We start from the raw sequence: 15,672 nt of genomic DNA, 5'->3' as shown, positions 1-15,672 counted from the left end.
GTCACATATTAGACGGCCATATACGCTGCTGACTGGGTTGTAATGCAAATTTCACTCTTTGTCATTAACCGTTGACTCAGTTTAGCCAAGCAAACAACAGGGAGAACTTTGAACGCATGCTAATTAGCGTAAACCAAAGAACTACAACACCCCTAAAACCACATGAAAATGCTTCCCGCAATCTCAGTAAGGACTACGAAAATTACACAGAAGACATCGCGCCTGTACTTTTAGCCAGGGTTAGGAGGGAATCCGACGACACGAGGACAGGCGATTTGCGAAAACAGAAAGAACCGTTGCGCGCGGGGCCAGAAAGAGAAGAGAGCCGCACCTCAGATTTCAAACTAAACGGGGATTGGGGGGGGCGGGAGGGGGGGGGGGGGGCACGGCCAGGGCCCTAATCTACTCTTAATCTGGATAAAGGATCCCGATGCGTTTCTCTCTCCCCCCCCCCCCCCCCCCCTCTCTTTTACGTTTTTCTGCGCCGACCCGTCGCGGCTCATCCCCCCATTGTGGCCGGGCCGGCCTCCTTAACGTATTAGCAGGGCCTTGACTGGCTGAACTTTGATGTGATGTCTTCATTGAGGAAAAGCTCCGGGTTGCCCATTTCAGATGCAAATCCCCCCGGCGAGGCCTATCGGCGCTTTGTGAGGACCCGCAAAGGGAGGGGAGTCGGTCGGGAGGGGGGGGAGAAGGGGGGGATGGGAAGAAAGAGGAGAGGAGGGGGGGGGAAATAAAACGAGATGTTTCCAAGGGCCTCCGAGGGGAATCCTTCGAGGGATGGGGGGGCGGGGGGGGTAAGGGGGAGGGTGCGCTGGTGTCCCTAATCCCACATTGCAATATGGATTAAGGTACGGGGGATAACCTTTCTTAGGGGGGGCAGAAGAAAGAGTGTAGCGCGCGGAAAGAAGAAAAAAAAAAAAAGAAAAAAAAAAAAAAACACAAGCCGGGGTCCGGGATTTAGCGGCTATAAAAAAAAAAGCCCGGCGCAATAAAAGCGTGCTCCGTGTCAGGGGGGCCGTCTGAATAGCGCCTCAATGCGCCGCGTTCCCAGGCCCGGCGGGGAAGCTTGCAGGAACCTACCTAGACCCAGCTAAGCGTGAGTAATCTGCCCCGCACTGAATGGGCCCGGGCCAGGCCCATTCATCCCCTTTTTGGAAGTTTAAAGAGTTGATAAATTTATTATCAGTGGCGATTAGGGCCTTGCGCGCCTGTCACCTCCTCGCAGGTCCGAGAGGGGGGGGGTGGGGGCGGTGGGGGGAGAGAAGAAAGGGGAATGAAATCCATCAGCCGGGCGGGGACGGCCGTTTCTCTACCTTCTCGCTCCCGACCGCCTCTAATTGCGACACTAACGCGCCAGAAACTCTCGGGTTCGAGTCGAGCCAAGGTGGAAACTTGATTTCGTGCTGCGACAGTTTATACACTGCCCCGAGTACACAAAACTGGCTCATTCAGGAGGAGCCGCACCTTCTAATTTGGTTAAACGGTAGCCTCAACCAGTTCGTAACCTAGGCTCGGGCTTATAAAAAATAATTTCAAAAAAAGCTAAAACAGCTTGACAGATTTTTTTTTTTTCTCCCACCGTATGCTTTCAATGGAGATGAGCGACAGACGAAAATATTTTTGTTGGCGAAACCCGAACAAACGTTCGGCAGGCGCCGCAATTGGTTTGTCTGTTTTTTTCGTTTTCCCCCAACTGACGATAGCGATGGCGAAAAGTTGTCAACGGCTCGCGAGGGCGAAACGAACGCTGCGAGTCAAATAGGCTGGCGAAAGGGCGACCCGCAATGGGCTCAGGGGTTTCGACATAAATCACAAGCGCTCTCCACACGCGCACTTCAGCACGTGGACAAACGGTTTCACCGGCTCCATTCAGAGTTTCGCACCCGAGCGCGGCTGCAGAAAACCCGAGAGACAGAAAACGGGCGTGTCACGCAACAATGCATCATGGGGTCCTTTGCTCATGTGCCTGTCCAATCACGGCCAGCGGAGTGAGATGAAGCGCCCGCAGAGAGCAGGGGGGGGAAAGCTCGAGCGCACGGGACGTACTTTCACACAGCGAAGGCCGGCCGACCTGCATATGCCCGACCAACCGGGGAGCAAGGGAGGGGAGGGACTAACTGAGGGGCCAATCAGCTTCACTTTTACCCAGGCCCCACCCCACCTTTACATCAACTCATCACCACTGATAACTATAAGAATTCACAGAACATTGACTTAATAATAGGCCCTTCTCCACCGGGTTGTAGGAACTAAAAGAGGGCAGGAACTTTCCAGAACGGGGACTAAAGCGGTTCATGGACCATGTGGATGTTTGCTTTCCCACCTCACCTCGAGGACCGTGAAGATTGGGCGAAGTAGGAGGAAGTGATGGGGGAGAAAATCGTTAAGTTTTAAGACGTCATTTCTGCATGAAACATCTATTTGAGCCACACAGGATATTGTGGTCTTTCATTTTTCTAAAATCCGGCTTTGGTTTTTTTTTTTTTCTTGGCACTGCTTAGCAAAGTGGTCTATGCCCAGTCCATCTAAATGCAAAGAAATCAATATGGTACACCTTCCCTCCCTTAATCTAGTTCACATTTCTTGCACAACATTATTCAACGTTTTTCAAAACAACTACGAAAATGAAAAAATATTCCACAAAAATGAACAATATCAAACACCTGTTTGACACTGTGACTCGAAGTTTAGCACAGAGCACACAGTCATCAGACAGTCCACACGCGCCACCCTCAAAGCAGTCGTGCAGATACGTGCTGAAGCCTTCAATCATCTTCACGCGCAGCTCTTCGTCGACTCCGTACAGCCGCTGCGATGGAACATTCATCGCTATGGAAACCTGATGCGCTAACAGCCGGTGCCTTGTCTCTCTCTGGACGGCGTCTCATGTCAATCACCTGGAGCGGACCCTGACGATCCACGAGGGCTAGCATAACGCTAATACTTTACTTTACTGACACTTAGCAGAGCGCTGTTATCCCGAGCGACGTACAATGCAAACACAAGCACAAAGATCAGGGATCAAAGTGCAGTAATTCCCCAGAGGGGGAAAAGTATAATCCCAAGAGTGACAGTGCAAGTGCAAAAGTGCAGACTTGAGTGACAGCTGTTAAAAAGGGTCGCCAGCCCCAAACGCCTGATTAGCTTTTTAAATCTTTTTCATTCTCATTTTTTGTTTTCTGATCGAGTTTAGTTTAGTTTATTTGCACACGGTAACAGAAAAAAAAATACAACAAATAAAACAAAGTAGTACATGTGCAGGTTAGATAAGAAGCTCAAAGAGCTTATATCGAAACCTCACCAGTTATAAGGTTACGTTTACAGGTATTGTATATTCATGTTAAGGTGATACAAACATGACAAGGTATAAATACTGAAATACAGTGATATAATGGAGTCTTAATAAAATAGGTGCAACAAATATTAACAGATTGTAGAGATAGTAAACAGGTGCAACCAATAATCCTGTGGTTCTTTGCGGTTGTTCATTTAAAGTAATTTAAAGCTCATTTGCTTAATTCTATTCTTGTTTGTATGAGCATTAACCTACATTAAGTGAACAACGGCAAAGAGTAGTTCAGTTTTCTTACCTTAAAGACATACTATGCAGGATTTCATAGGCTGTGTTCACAATCAAAGTAGCATCACCACACCCACCCCTCCCCACACAGAAAACAGTGCCACACCCAGAAATGTCCCAAACACATTTTACAATATCAAACACAGGTAAAGGTGCGCAAATTTGAAAGTGCACGAAAGTGCGTAAAGACAGAGATTGCCAGTGCATCATAGATATGCCTTCGCTTGGTTATTTTGTAATATTTTCAAGGTTAAAAATCCTGCATAGTATGCCTTTAAAGCCCGCTGTTCTCCCTTCACACGCCATAGTAAGCAAACACCTGTGATCACCTGCACTTTCGGAAGGTTCTGGTAGCGCCAGGCTATTTTCATGGAGTCCGGTGCCTCGGGGTCACATGTCCCCTGACCCTCCTCGCTTCTCGGGCTCGCGATGTCGTCCAGTATTGGTGCCGGGAGCTCCTAAAAAAAATATACATTAAAAAATTATAGTCAACATAAGCCAGTTTACTCATGTATACGGAACATACACTCTCAATCTATACAACCAATAACAGTGCAACTCTAAATATCTATGTGAAAACCAACTTACTGATATAAAAATACAAATGTCGCTAAACACAACATGACCATTATGAAAACACGATGTATAATACTGCAATATATTGCATTTTATAAATGCATAATTTGCATATTTTTCAAGTTCAAGTTCAAATATATAATATTTATCATTTTTATATTTCAATTTCCATTAAGGGACACATATTGCTGATCCCACTCCAGCTGCAAAATAACAGTAGAAGGTTAATGGTAATAACTGGTACAGTGAAGGATATATTGCTATGAATAACAAGCCTGAGAAAAATGGTATTTTGCGTTCAGCAACTTCAGTGAATACCTGTGTCGGTTAACTTTATATATGTATACATAATTGGAGATTGAAATTGATTTTACATTGTGTGGAGGGGAAAATTCAATGTCTTTACAAAATGACAAGCTGTACGGAAATATATAAAATGGTCATTCAATGGCTGATATGCACATATATCCAATCAAATTCTTTATTTTAGGGTTTAAATGTTGAAGTAAAAAAAAAAAGTTGCGTTCTCACACAACACCCATTCAACGCTATCAACATCCTGGAGAAATTATGGAAAGGAAAAAGCTGTTTTTCTTTCCTGCACTTCGTAAGAGAGCCTATTAATAGAACATGCGCTAAGTTAAAGCTGAGGCTTTCTTCAACAAATAAAGGAAAGAGGAGAAGAGGTGTTACTGGGTCCACGACACAGCCCGGAGTAACACAGGTCTCTGTACACAAACTTGGATGTACCAGCCCCCAGAGGAGCCCTATCCTCCGTGCGCAATAACAAAAAACAAGCTACTGTCGAGCAAATAACACCTCGAATTAGCGCCTCCGCACATCGCAGCGCCAGCGCCCCTCATTAGAGCTGCGAGCGGCCGTAGGCCAATCAGGGGGAAGGCGGGTCCGTGCCCAGCCGTTGGGGTAATTAAAGGTCCCCGTAACTCGCTGGGCTGGGCTGGCCAGCGCGGCGGCGGCGGCGCTCGCTCTCTCTCTCTCTCTCCAGCGGGGGCGGAGCTTCTTCAGGAGCCGCCCCGCCCCCTCTCTTCCCGGTGACAGGGGGGGCTCCTCTGGGACAGGACTGCTCTGTGTACGGCTGTCAGGATTAATGTGAGAGAGCGGGACAGGAGACAGAGACAGGACTCCACAGGAGAGGGACCTGCTGCGCTACAGCAAGCAAGCACACACACACACACACGCACACACAAGCACTCAAACATACATATATACACACACACGTACACACACACACGCACTCAAACATATATACACACGCATGCACACACACGCACACACTCAAACATACTGTGTATATTCACACACAGTCAAACATATATACACAGACACAGGCGCGCACACACACGCACGCACGCATTCAAACATATATACACACACACAGTCAAACATATACACACATGCACACACAGACACACACATACACAAACAAGCAGGTACACATGCACACACACACACACTAAACATGCATACACATGCACACACGCACACACACAAACCTATTATTTTTTTTCTGTCTCTGCCTTGTAATGAAGGCATCCATGTGGTACGGGGTTCTGGCAGGTAGAGTTCGGGAGCTTGAGGGACCAGCTTGAGATGATGCTTTGTGAAATGGCGCATTATCCTACTGGAAGCATCCGTTTGAAAAAGGGTAGACTGTGGCCATAAAGGGAAGCACACAGTCAGCTACCATGTTTAGCTACCATCACACCACCAGCAGCCTGAACCACTGAGACACGGTAGGATGGACCCATGGATTCATGCCGTTAACGCCAAATTCTCACCCTACCGTCCACACGTCGAGGCAGAAATTGTGATTCACCAGACCGGGCAATGTTTTTCCCATCTTCAGTCGCCCAGTTTCGGTGATCACGTGCCCATTGTAGCTTCCTCTTCCTGTTCTTGGCTGGCAGGACTGGAACACAGAACTGGTCTGCTGCAGTAGCCCGTGCGCCTCAAGGATCGACGTTTTGCGTTCAGAGACGTCCTTCAGCACACTTACGTCGTTAAACTGCTGTTATCCGTGGCCTTTCCGTTTGCTTGAACACGCCTGCTCCTCCGTCCTCTCTCATTAACAAGGTGTTCACCCACAGAACCGCCGCTCGCTGGATGTTTTTTGTTTATCGCACCATTCTCTGTAATCCCCAGAGACCGTAGTGTGCGAAAATCCCAGGAGGGCAGCTGCTTCTGAGAAGCTGGAACCACCAACACGTGGCACCAACAATCATACCACGGTCAAAGTCGCTTAGATCATTCTTCATGCCCATTTTTACCGTTTGGTTAAAACCAACTAAAGCTCTTCACTGTGTCTGCATGCTTTATGTACTGAGCACACGATTCACTGGTCGGAGGACCAGGCTATTTGTGTTAATGAGCAGGTGTACCTAATGAAGTTTCAGATGCAATTCACAACCCTCACCCACTATGCGTAACTGCTGACACACAATGCAAATCTACCACAACGACCTCATTTAAAACAAACTTGAAAAGCCTCTGCATTCTTAATTCAAGTGACCTAGGGCAGGGGTGTCCAGTCTTATCATAAAAGGGCTGGTGCGGGTGCACGCTTTTGTTTTAGCCAGGCACTAAGACACCTGAATCTACTTATGAAGGTCTTGAGTGAGGATTAGAGATTAGTCCATTTGTTGAATCGGGTGTCTTTGTGTTGGGCTATAACGAAAAAACCTTCACCCACATCGGATAAGACGGGACACCGCTGACTTAGCGGCAATACAGCAACCCAACGCGTCTTCACCGTGCTTGAACGGAGAGTCTCGTGTTATTCCATTCATAAGTTAGCACGTTAGCATTATAGTTTAAGAATCTCGGAGACATACCGCTCTGGGTTTGGCCATTTCCCCGCAAAGTGGTTAACGCATAAGCCAACCCTGAACGCCGGGTCCTGAGCATTATTTTTTGCAATATGGTCCAGAGGCGGAGAACGATATAAACGATTTAAAAAAAGGAATGTGGAGACGACTGTATTTCTCGGACTGGACTGTCAGAAACACACTGCGTTATTTACATCCTCTGATACCTAGCCTATACTAACTGACCTGTTCCAAATCGTTCATACGGAAAGCAGACGTTAAGCCACAACCCCTTCCTCGATATATCCATCAATATATCTGCAATTTCCATCTCATTTGGCTTCTGATTTCAAAATGGCTTTTGTCACCTTGTCTGCAGGAAAGATAGATGTTTTCCAGGGGAGACAGATTTAACAATGTGACCCCCCTCCCCCTCTATAAAGACCCCATGACATTGTGTTATACTCCAGAGTGTGATAAAAAAGCTGTAACATTAATGGGGGCCCATCGTTAAGGAGGTTCCGGTTGACCACGCGTGCACAGGGAGGTGCGGCAGAGTCAGGCAACATGGCCACTCCAACAGGCCACTCCGATTCACCAGCTCCACGCTTTTTAACATGATTTACTGAGGATTTATTCATGTAGTACAACATGGCCAAGTTGTACAATCCACAGACAAGCACAGTACAGTACAGATAGTGGAGCAACACACATAACTGAACTGGTGTCAAAAAAACCATCACCGCACATACAGAAAATTGCCTACGGTAAAGAATGTCAGCATAGAGCAAGCACAGAAGCCCAGTCAGGCCCATGATCCATGATGAGCATATGGCCCATGTCTTCTGTGATGTCCTCACAACTCTCTCTCTCACTCTCTGTCACACTCACCCACACACACACACACAAACACACACTCTTGCTGAACTCAAATGAAACACATTGGAAATAAACTTCTAATTCCTTTTAAACAGAGTATTCCTTACACCATATATCTAAACACTCCAGACGCTATTTCCTGAAAATAAACTTCAACCAAGATGCAACGTTGACTCGCACGCTTTCAACAAAACACGCCCTCACGAAACTTAACACATCACATTGAAAAGTGATTTATTTTCAACCGACACCGTGAAATAAACATACCCCCCCCCCAAAAGCGTGTCCGTCCGCAGTGCTCGGTGGAATCTCTCGATCTCCAAACAAAGTGATTTCGGAGATGGAAACCCTAATGCTGCCGTCACCTTTCCCGGGCTGACAACAATAGGCCCGAATGTTTTTCAGCGGTGATGGGTAAATTGCCGGGTAGTAAAATATTATATCTAAGGTAGGTGGATGGGTCTTTTTATCCGGGTGCTCGTCTCCATCAGTCTCATGGCGGAGGGATAATTACGGTCTGTTAGATTGTCTCTCTCTCTCTCTCTCTCCGCATGGGAGCGTCGGTGGCATTCGTCACCGGCGGAGGGAAGAGGACAGTAATGGTCCAGAAATTAACATCTGTTGCCGTCTCATATTGTCAAAGTAATGACAAGCCCTCAACTTTGACCTTTGCCGATTACCGAATCAAAAAAGAAAAGTCATTAATGTCCCGCGCTACAAATTACAACCTGCGTGTTTTGAAAGGCCCCTGGACACAAAAAAAAAAAAAAAAAAAAAATGTCTGGGAATATCCGGTGTGTCTCCTTACGTTACGTCAAGCTCATTGTGTCGATTAGGAAGCCACCTCTTAAAACCCGTTATTTAATCGTCACTCAGAGCCCAACCTCACATTTTTCCCCCCGTGCATCATTAAAGGTCAACGCTAATATCTCGAAAACGACTCGCGCACAGGTAATTTGCGCTCATCAAACGTTTTTGCGAAACGCGCGTGTAAAATAGCCGACGGTAACGGTAACGGTAGTGAGGGGGGAAAAAAAGGTTTTGGGGGAAAAAAAAATAGCACTTCATGTTCTTCTAACATTTTGAGTTCTTTCTGTGTTCCGAAAGACATTATGACACTTTGGAGAGGTAAGCCAACTCCTGAGAGATTTCCCTGCCAATGTAAAGTGGAACATTCTGGAATCTCAAGATAAGACATGCTGTACAGGGCACACAGAACTGGTCTTGTAACCTAAAAGTCACAGGTTCGATTACCGGGTAAGGACACTGCTGTTGCACCCGTGAGCAAGGTACTTAACCTGCATTGCTTCAGTATATATCCAGCTGTAAATGGATGCAATGTAAATGCTATGTAAAAGTTGCATGACTAGCTCTGGATAAGAGCGTCTGCTAAATGCCTGTAATGTAGTGTAATGGATAGAGCGTCTGCTAAATGCCTGCAATGTAATGTATTGTAATGTAATGTAATGGATAGCCTTTACCTGCAGGATCTCATCAGGGTGGTCTCTCGCTGACCCAATGAAGAGGCTGTGTCCACAGACCACGCCCTCAGCCAGGAAGTACTTCACCAGCATGCGAGAGTAGCTGTCATACTTGTCTTCCTCTGTCAAGGAAATAAAACAATCAGTTGAGAAAAAAAAAAACACAAACTGTGAGTAATGGGAATTATGTTTGTTTACTTAAAATAATTCAACTTAAACATTTATGGAGAGGAGAGGTTTGAGGTGACACTGCCTTTCAAGAAAACATTAACAAATGCATGACGTTACTGGAGCAACGGCACTGACAGGCGTGACACACGGCTAGATTCTGCAGACCAGCCTGGTGTCTTTACACCTGATTTCTTCTGCTGCACAGACTTGCTTCATAAAGATCCGTGTGTTGCATGGAAATCAACAATCCCACAATACTCAAAATTAAATTACATGAGCAATATGCAATCAAATGCTGTTTAAAAACCTTATGGAAAACATTTCTGCCAACAAAAAATTATCAATTGTGCAGGCAGCTAGGTGGCTCAACCTGCTAAGGCACTGTTCGTGTGAGCAAATGGGCCCCAACGGTCTTGTCCTGCACCCTGACCGTGCCAGGGGCCAAATGTGGGCCCAACGTCATCCAGGGTTGGGGGGGTTTCAGTTGGCCAAGTTGACAGCGTTTTGTCGATCACCGGCGACCCCTGCTGGTCGACTCCCGCAAGTCCACCCGTCAATCTGCACGGGGAGTGTCTTCCTCTGACTCAAGCCTGTGCAGCTGGGCCCAACTTGTGAAAGGTGTTGTGACAACAAGCAGCTGCTGAAATCGCACGCTTGACTGTTCACTACTGAACTGCTGAGGGAGGCTGTGGGATAAGCACTGATAAAACCCCCCTATTTTGGGGGTTCAGGTCTGGTGTTTGCTCTGTTTAGCCTTTTTGCTGTTTCTTGCCTTGCTACACTGTAAAGCGTCTTTGTGACGGTTCTCTATAAAAATCGCCATACAAATATAAGTGAATTCCAAACTAGACACCTGGGCATTCCAAATTGGGGAGAAAAAGGGGGGGGGGGGGAGGAATATACATTTCGGCCAGTGCACCCTTTTGAAATATTACATTTTAATATCTCCACAGCACTAAAACTACAACTGGAGACCAATAACAGCAAAACACCGACGCATTCCTGCATAATACACCACTGGCTCTTACTCAAAGGAATAAGTTGCAATGAAACAAACAAAAGCACAGGGGGATGGATATTTATTCATTTGTTTGATAAATGCTTAATATTTATTTACCTTTGTGGCACAGTAGATTAAAGTACAGTAAACAGAAGCACAGCCTATTGCATGCAGCAGGGGTACAACCAGTTCGTCAGTTCTAACAATATTTAACAACCCAAAAACGACCACTGCAGTACAGTCAAAGCCAATACAATCCCAATTACAGTTGCTGATATAACAAAACTACGTATTCCTTTTTTTATTTATTTGAAAGGTAGACAAAGAAGACAGCAGTTGAATTGAACCACAGCCTCAGAATGTAAACCGTGTTGCATTTGCCTTGAATAGAAACTAGACGCAGGGGCTGAGAGAGAGAATCACAGCAACCTTGCCGTGTTTTCCCCAACACGGCACAAACAATTCACCGCCAGCCGGTAGCGCAGTCGTGGCGGACGGCGGGAAACCCTCCGGCAGCGTGCGAGCTCCGGCCCGTTTGAGGGAGACGGCGCGGCGCGGCGACCGCTACAAAGCCCCGCGCCCCGCGGCGACCCTCTCTGCGCGACCGCTCGGGCGTCGCATGACGACGGCGAGACCGCGTCGATGGGGGGGTGTGGGGGGGTTTGAGTGACAGGGCGTCCCAGGAAGCCAGTGGAACGAGCGTGTCGCCCGCGGCTCGAGACGTCTCCGCGGCGACGGGGGAATTCCGCGGCTCCGCAATTTGTCGGTGGAAGGGCCGTCTTTCACCGATGGACTTCTAGGTCACCGGCCCTCTGCGGCGCTCAAAAGATCTAAAAAGGCACCCAGATGGGCCCTCTCAGATGGGGCCCATTGTGGCCCAGTTTCTATAGCGTCTTACAAATGGAAACGGCAGGAGCCATTAGCCGGCCCGGGACTGTTTCAGAGGGTGGGGGGCTAAGGGGGGCTAAGGGGGGGGGGGGTGGGGGGCAGCGGCATCACTGGGTAATGACCATAGACCTCAGGACAGATCAGTCATTTCCACAAAGTGCCGAGCGGGCGCTTTTTCAGCGAAGGAGACCTTGCTCATTTTGATACAGGCTCTGCATTGAAAGGGAACTCGTTTCGGCGCACAAAAAGACAGACAGGTAAACAAAATATGTGGCTCATGTAAGGTGGGCCGGCCACTGGAATCAAAGGACTTCCATTTTAAAGCCATTGAGAAAGGGACTGAGAGGTCCCCCCCTGAGGGCAGCGTGTTCATCCTGACAGAACGCATGCAATCTTTCTGTGAACAGACGTATACCACCATAAGGTACGAAAGTGTAGCAAGGCAGTTGACTCTGCAGTTGACCCGTATGCGAATCCACCCAAACGGGTGTGGGTCTGTCACGGCAACCTCTCAGCCGTGGTGCCTCCTCCACCTGCTCCCCTCTCCAATAAAGTGGCCACTGAGTGTATATACAGAAGTCAGCTCCATAATGTTTGGGACAAATACACTTTTTTTTTTTTTCTTGATTTGGCTCTGAACGTCACAATTTTAGATTTGTAATCAAGCAATTTTCACTCATGTGGTGAAAGTGTACATTCTCAGCTTTTGTTAAAGGACATTTTGATACATTTTGGTTTCACCTTGCAGAAACTACAGTTCCTTTTTTTAAGGAACAAAATGTATATTTGAACTCCTTTTAAAGGAGCACGTGCTCAGGCCTTATAGTACATGCCAATCATTGTAGCTTGATTATAAGAAGAACTACTTAACACTTGGGAGGATTAAGTGCCTGAAAGCACACTTAAAATGCAGCACTAACCTTGTATTTTCTCCTCTGAAAAGGATACCAACAGTTCATAACACATCACGGAAATTAGAGCTTTCTCTAATTTTCGATTTTTCAACAGCACAAAAAAAGAAGTTGCTCGCTTACGTAATCTATAAAGATGCAAGTTCCCTTTGAGAATAGTAAAACAGGGAAACTAACATAATAATCGGAATTTGCCCGAGATGTGTACTAAGCTATTTGCAAAAATACTTTTGAAGGACAAGCATGTTTCTGATCGAACAGACTAAACAGTTTTTGTCTCAATCAGAGCGGCCATGTTAATTACTCACACTAGGAGATAGCGCTCGCTCAAGGGAACGCAATCGCGTCAAACAAAATGATAACTTAATGGCACCTGCCGGTCTATTATTGTGTTAAATTACTAAATATAATGTCCATAAAGAGCAGAGGACTGGAGCACCATCTCATGAAACATGTCAGCTAAGGTTATCAAAGGAGAGGTACTTCATGATAATTTAACACTTTAGGACAGTCATTACTGAACAACAATTGAAAACTACATCAAACTCTACAGACATAAAATGAACACACTTTCATCTTAAGAAACAAAATCCCTCCCTTACTTAAAAATACAATTTATAAGGTAGGCATTGAGCAGACACTTTTTGGAAAAGCAACTGGGTAAAGGAGAATACACAAAAAGCAGAATGAAGCAAAAAAGATAATGTGATAATGTGAAAAAACATTATGTTACAGGCATTTAGTAGATGCTCTTATCCAGAGCAACTTACACAACTTCTTTTTACATAGCATTTACATTGCTTCCATTTACATAGAGGCTACTGCATCCTGGATATGTACTGAAGCAAAGCAGGTTAAGTACCTTGCTCAAGGGTACAATGGCTATGTCCTACCCAAGAATCGAACCTGTGACCTTTAGGTTACAAAACCAGTTCCACAACCAAACTACACTACCACCTAAAACAAAACTACAAGAACTTGAAAAGGTGAAATTACTGGGAAGCCATTCTTACTACTGATGGCTTTTGAACATTGACTATAACATAATCCGCAAACAGTACACATGAAATGATCAAGAATTAACTGAATATCTAGGACTGTTCTGCAACAGGCATGCAACAGATGGGTTGCTATATTTGATAGGATAAAGCCAAGATGTTTGACACAGTTGATATTTTGTTAATTGGTCATTTAAAAAAATGCAGCAGTGGTTCTTCAACATCAAGAAAGTAAACCTGCAGTATTTAAATATTTAGGATACCATAATACTTTTACTACCACAGGTGATTTATGCAAGACGAGACGAGACTTCTGACGGGACTTTCTGGAAGTCTAGCACAGCAAGTCCTTTTCTGGGTCTAGCACAGTCAGAGAAAGCAGAAAGCTGTTTCAACTATTGCCAGATTAAATCAGACACACTATAATTCAGAAGCATTTGAGTTTAACCACCGATTCCCCAGTCACCAGAAGGATGACTATTAGTGAGTACAACGTCAGTCGTCAGAGGCAGCAGACCCAATGATACTGAAAGCATCATCACCTGCTCCCCACACTGTCATTTAAGAGTCCAGTCTCCGCTGATATTTCAGTAGTGCTAACTTAGCATGAGCAACTGAAACACTTTGGCCTGCCACAGCATAAACCCCACGCGATAAAATGCTGCCAAGACAACAGATATGAAAAGATATCAACCGGTATCTCATGTAAAGCCATCAGCTTTCGTCCCCGTCACCTGAACATCGCAAAAGTAATTTGGTGATGGAAAGATTGATTTACCGAAAAGTTTTAATTTCCCATGGAACCGACATTAAGCTGTACCGAAAGAACTCTGGCAGTTTAAACCAGCCAATTGTGCTTCATGGGAACCGGGAGAACGACAACAATACAGTGTTTTCTTAGGTGAGCGAAAAGGCGCCTGACAGCTTTGAGCCAGGTGGCTCAGTGCCGTGAAACCTTGCTCCACAGGACGGGAGCAGACACCAGCAGCACCTGGAACACCAAAGTACTTCATTCAATTAGCTCGTAAATGTGAGTAGGAAACAAAGTGAGCATTTAATCCCCAGAAGGACCTCCTCTGTTGACAGGTGGGAATACTGTGAATGAGAAAGAATACTGGAGACAAACTAACGGGAATATTCTTCCAGAAGGAAAGAGTGAAAAAAAACTATAAACGCTTATCATATGACCTGTGCACATCAACTTAAGTATTACTCACGACATATTTAAGCTTTCAGTAATTATATTGCCTTCATAACTAATATGAAAGCGTCATCTTAGCGTTGTATCTTTAAATTGAAAAGGCTTTAAAATGTTTTCATTGATAATCATGGATCAACAAAGAAAACGTAGATTTTAGAGAGCAGGGTTATGCGTATCCTTAAGTACACCACTTAAGACATGTAGCAGTACACTGCGAAATAAAACGCGGTAAATATCACGTGGGTGGAAAAAAGTTGCTTACCAATAAGGAGCAGCGTTCCAACAGCTAAGCCACCCCCTATTAAAGAAGGTACACATATTAGTACTCGGTAAAACATTTTAGAAAGACAATATAATCGCAATTTTATAGATTCTAAAAAAAATGATTGTTCTGAATATTGAACATTGCAAGTGGATATCCAGGCAGTTAAACGTAAACAGAACACGATTATAGATAACAGAAAATATAAGCACAGCACCCATATGTACCGCAGAAAAATTGCATATTTTCATGTATTATGTGCAGCTGTATGCACCGTAACTTATTACTTTTATGTTAGCCCTGACATATAAAACGTTGTAAACGCACTCGCCTTGGCAATTGCTCGTATTTAAACGTTATTTGCCAACAGACAGCTCATCCTAGCTTGTTAGCTAAACAGTCAAACTCAGTTAACAGGACATATTTATAACAATATTTCGCTTGTGAAATGAATTCTGCAGTGGACATTCGTGGGTATTTAATTAGAACTGTAGCAGTCAATTGTCTAAAATAACATTACCGCTACATTAGGAAAACAACAGTGAGTTCAGCTATCAGCTAGTTTGTTAATCAGGATGAACGAAAACTGACCGATCACATAATCAAGAGACGTAACCCCTGTAGAAACAATAAGCTGTCCGTTCTGAACGGATGGTCTGGTTCCTGGGATTGAGATAAAATTGCTGCGGGATTTCTTTTGGAAACTTGTTGTATTGCACGCTAGGCGAGCTTTCTGCTCAGGTCCACTGCTGCTCATGCTGTTTGAGGGGGCCGCCATCTTGGACATTTAAGCTTCGCTGACAGCGGAAGTGAAGATACTCAACGGAATATGTAACCAATCGGAGATTAAACCTCGGATTCACAGCCAATCACATAAGCTGTTATTGGTAGAATGTG

The 15,672-nt window shown here is 45.3% G+C and overlaps 1 protein-coding gene across 1 annotated transcript in view; it reads right to left on the bottom strand.

The window, feature by feature from the left end:
• The window catches only part of elp4 (elongator acetyltransferase complex subunit 4), a 76,950-nt gene extending 61,366 nt beyond the window's left edge, over positions 1–15,584 (bottom strand). Inside the window, exons 1-4 of the mRNA XM_035395101.1 lie at positions 15,367–15,584; positions 14,776–14,811; positions 9,345–9,466; positions 3,913–4,041 (exon numbers count right to left, since the gene is read on the bottom strand). Coding sequence (XP_035250992.1) covers positions 3,913–4,041; positions 9,345–9,466; positions 14,776–14,811; positions 15,367–15,562 — 483 coding nt within the window. The 5' untranslated portion in view covers positions 15,563–15,584. The remainder of the gene's footprint in view (positions 1–3,912; positions 4,042–9,344; positions 9,467–14,775; positions 14,812–15,366) is intronic.
• Between the last annotated feature and the right edge of the window lie 88 nt (positions 15,585–15,672).

This window comes from Anguilla anguilla, chromosome 16 (assembly GCF_013347855.1).
Source record: "Anguilla anguilla isolate fAngAng1 chromosome 16, fAngAng1.pri, whole genome shotgun sequence".
NCBI lineage: Eukaryota > Metazoa > Chordata > Actinopteri > Anguilliformes > Anguillidae > Anguilla > Anguilla anguilla.
This window is presented reverse-complemented; position numbering and strand designations above follow the sequence as displayed.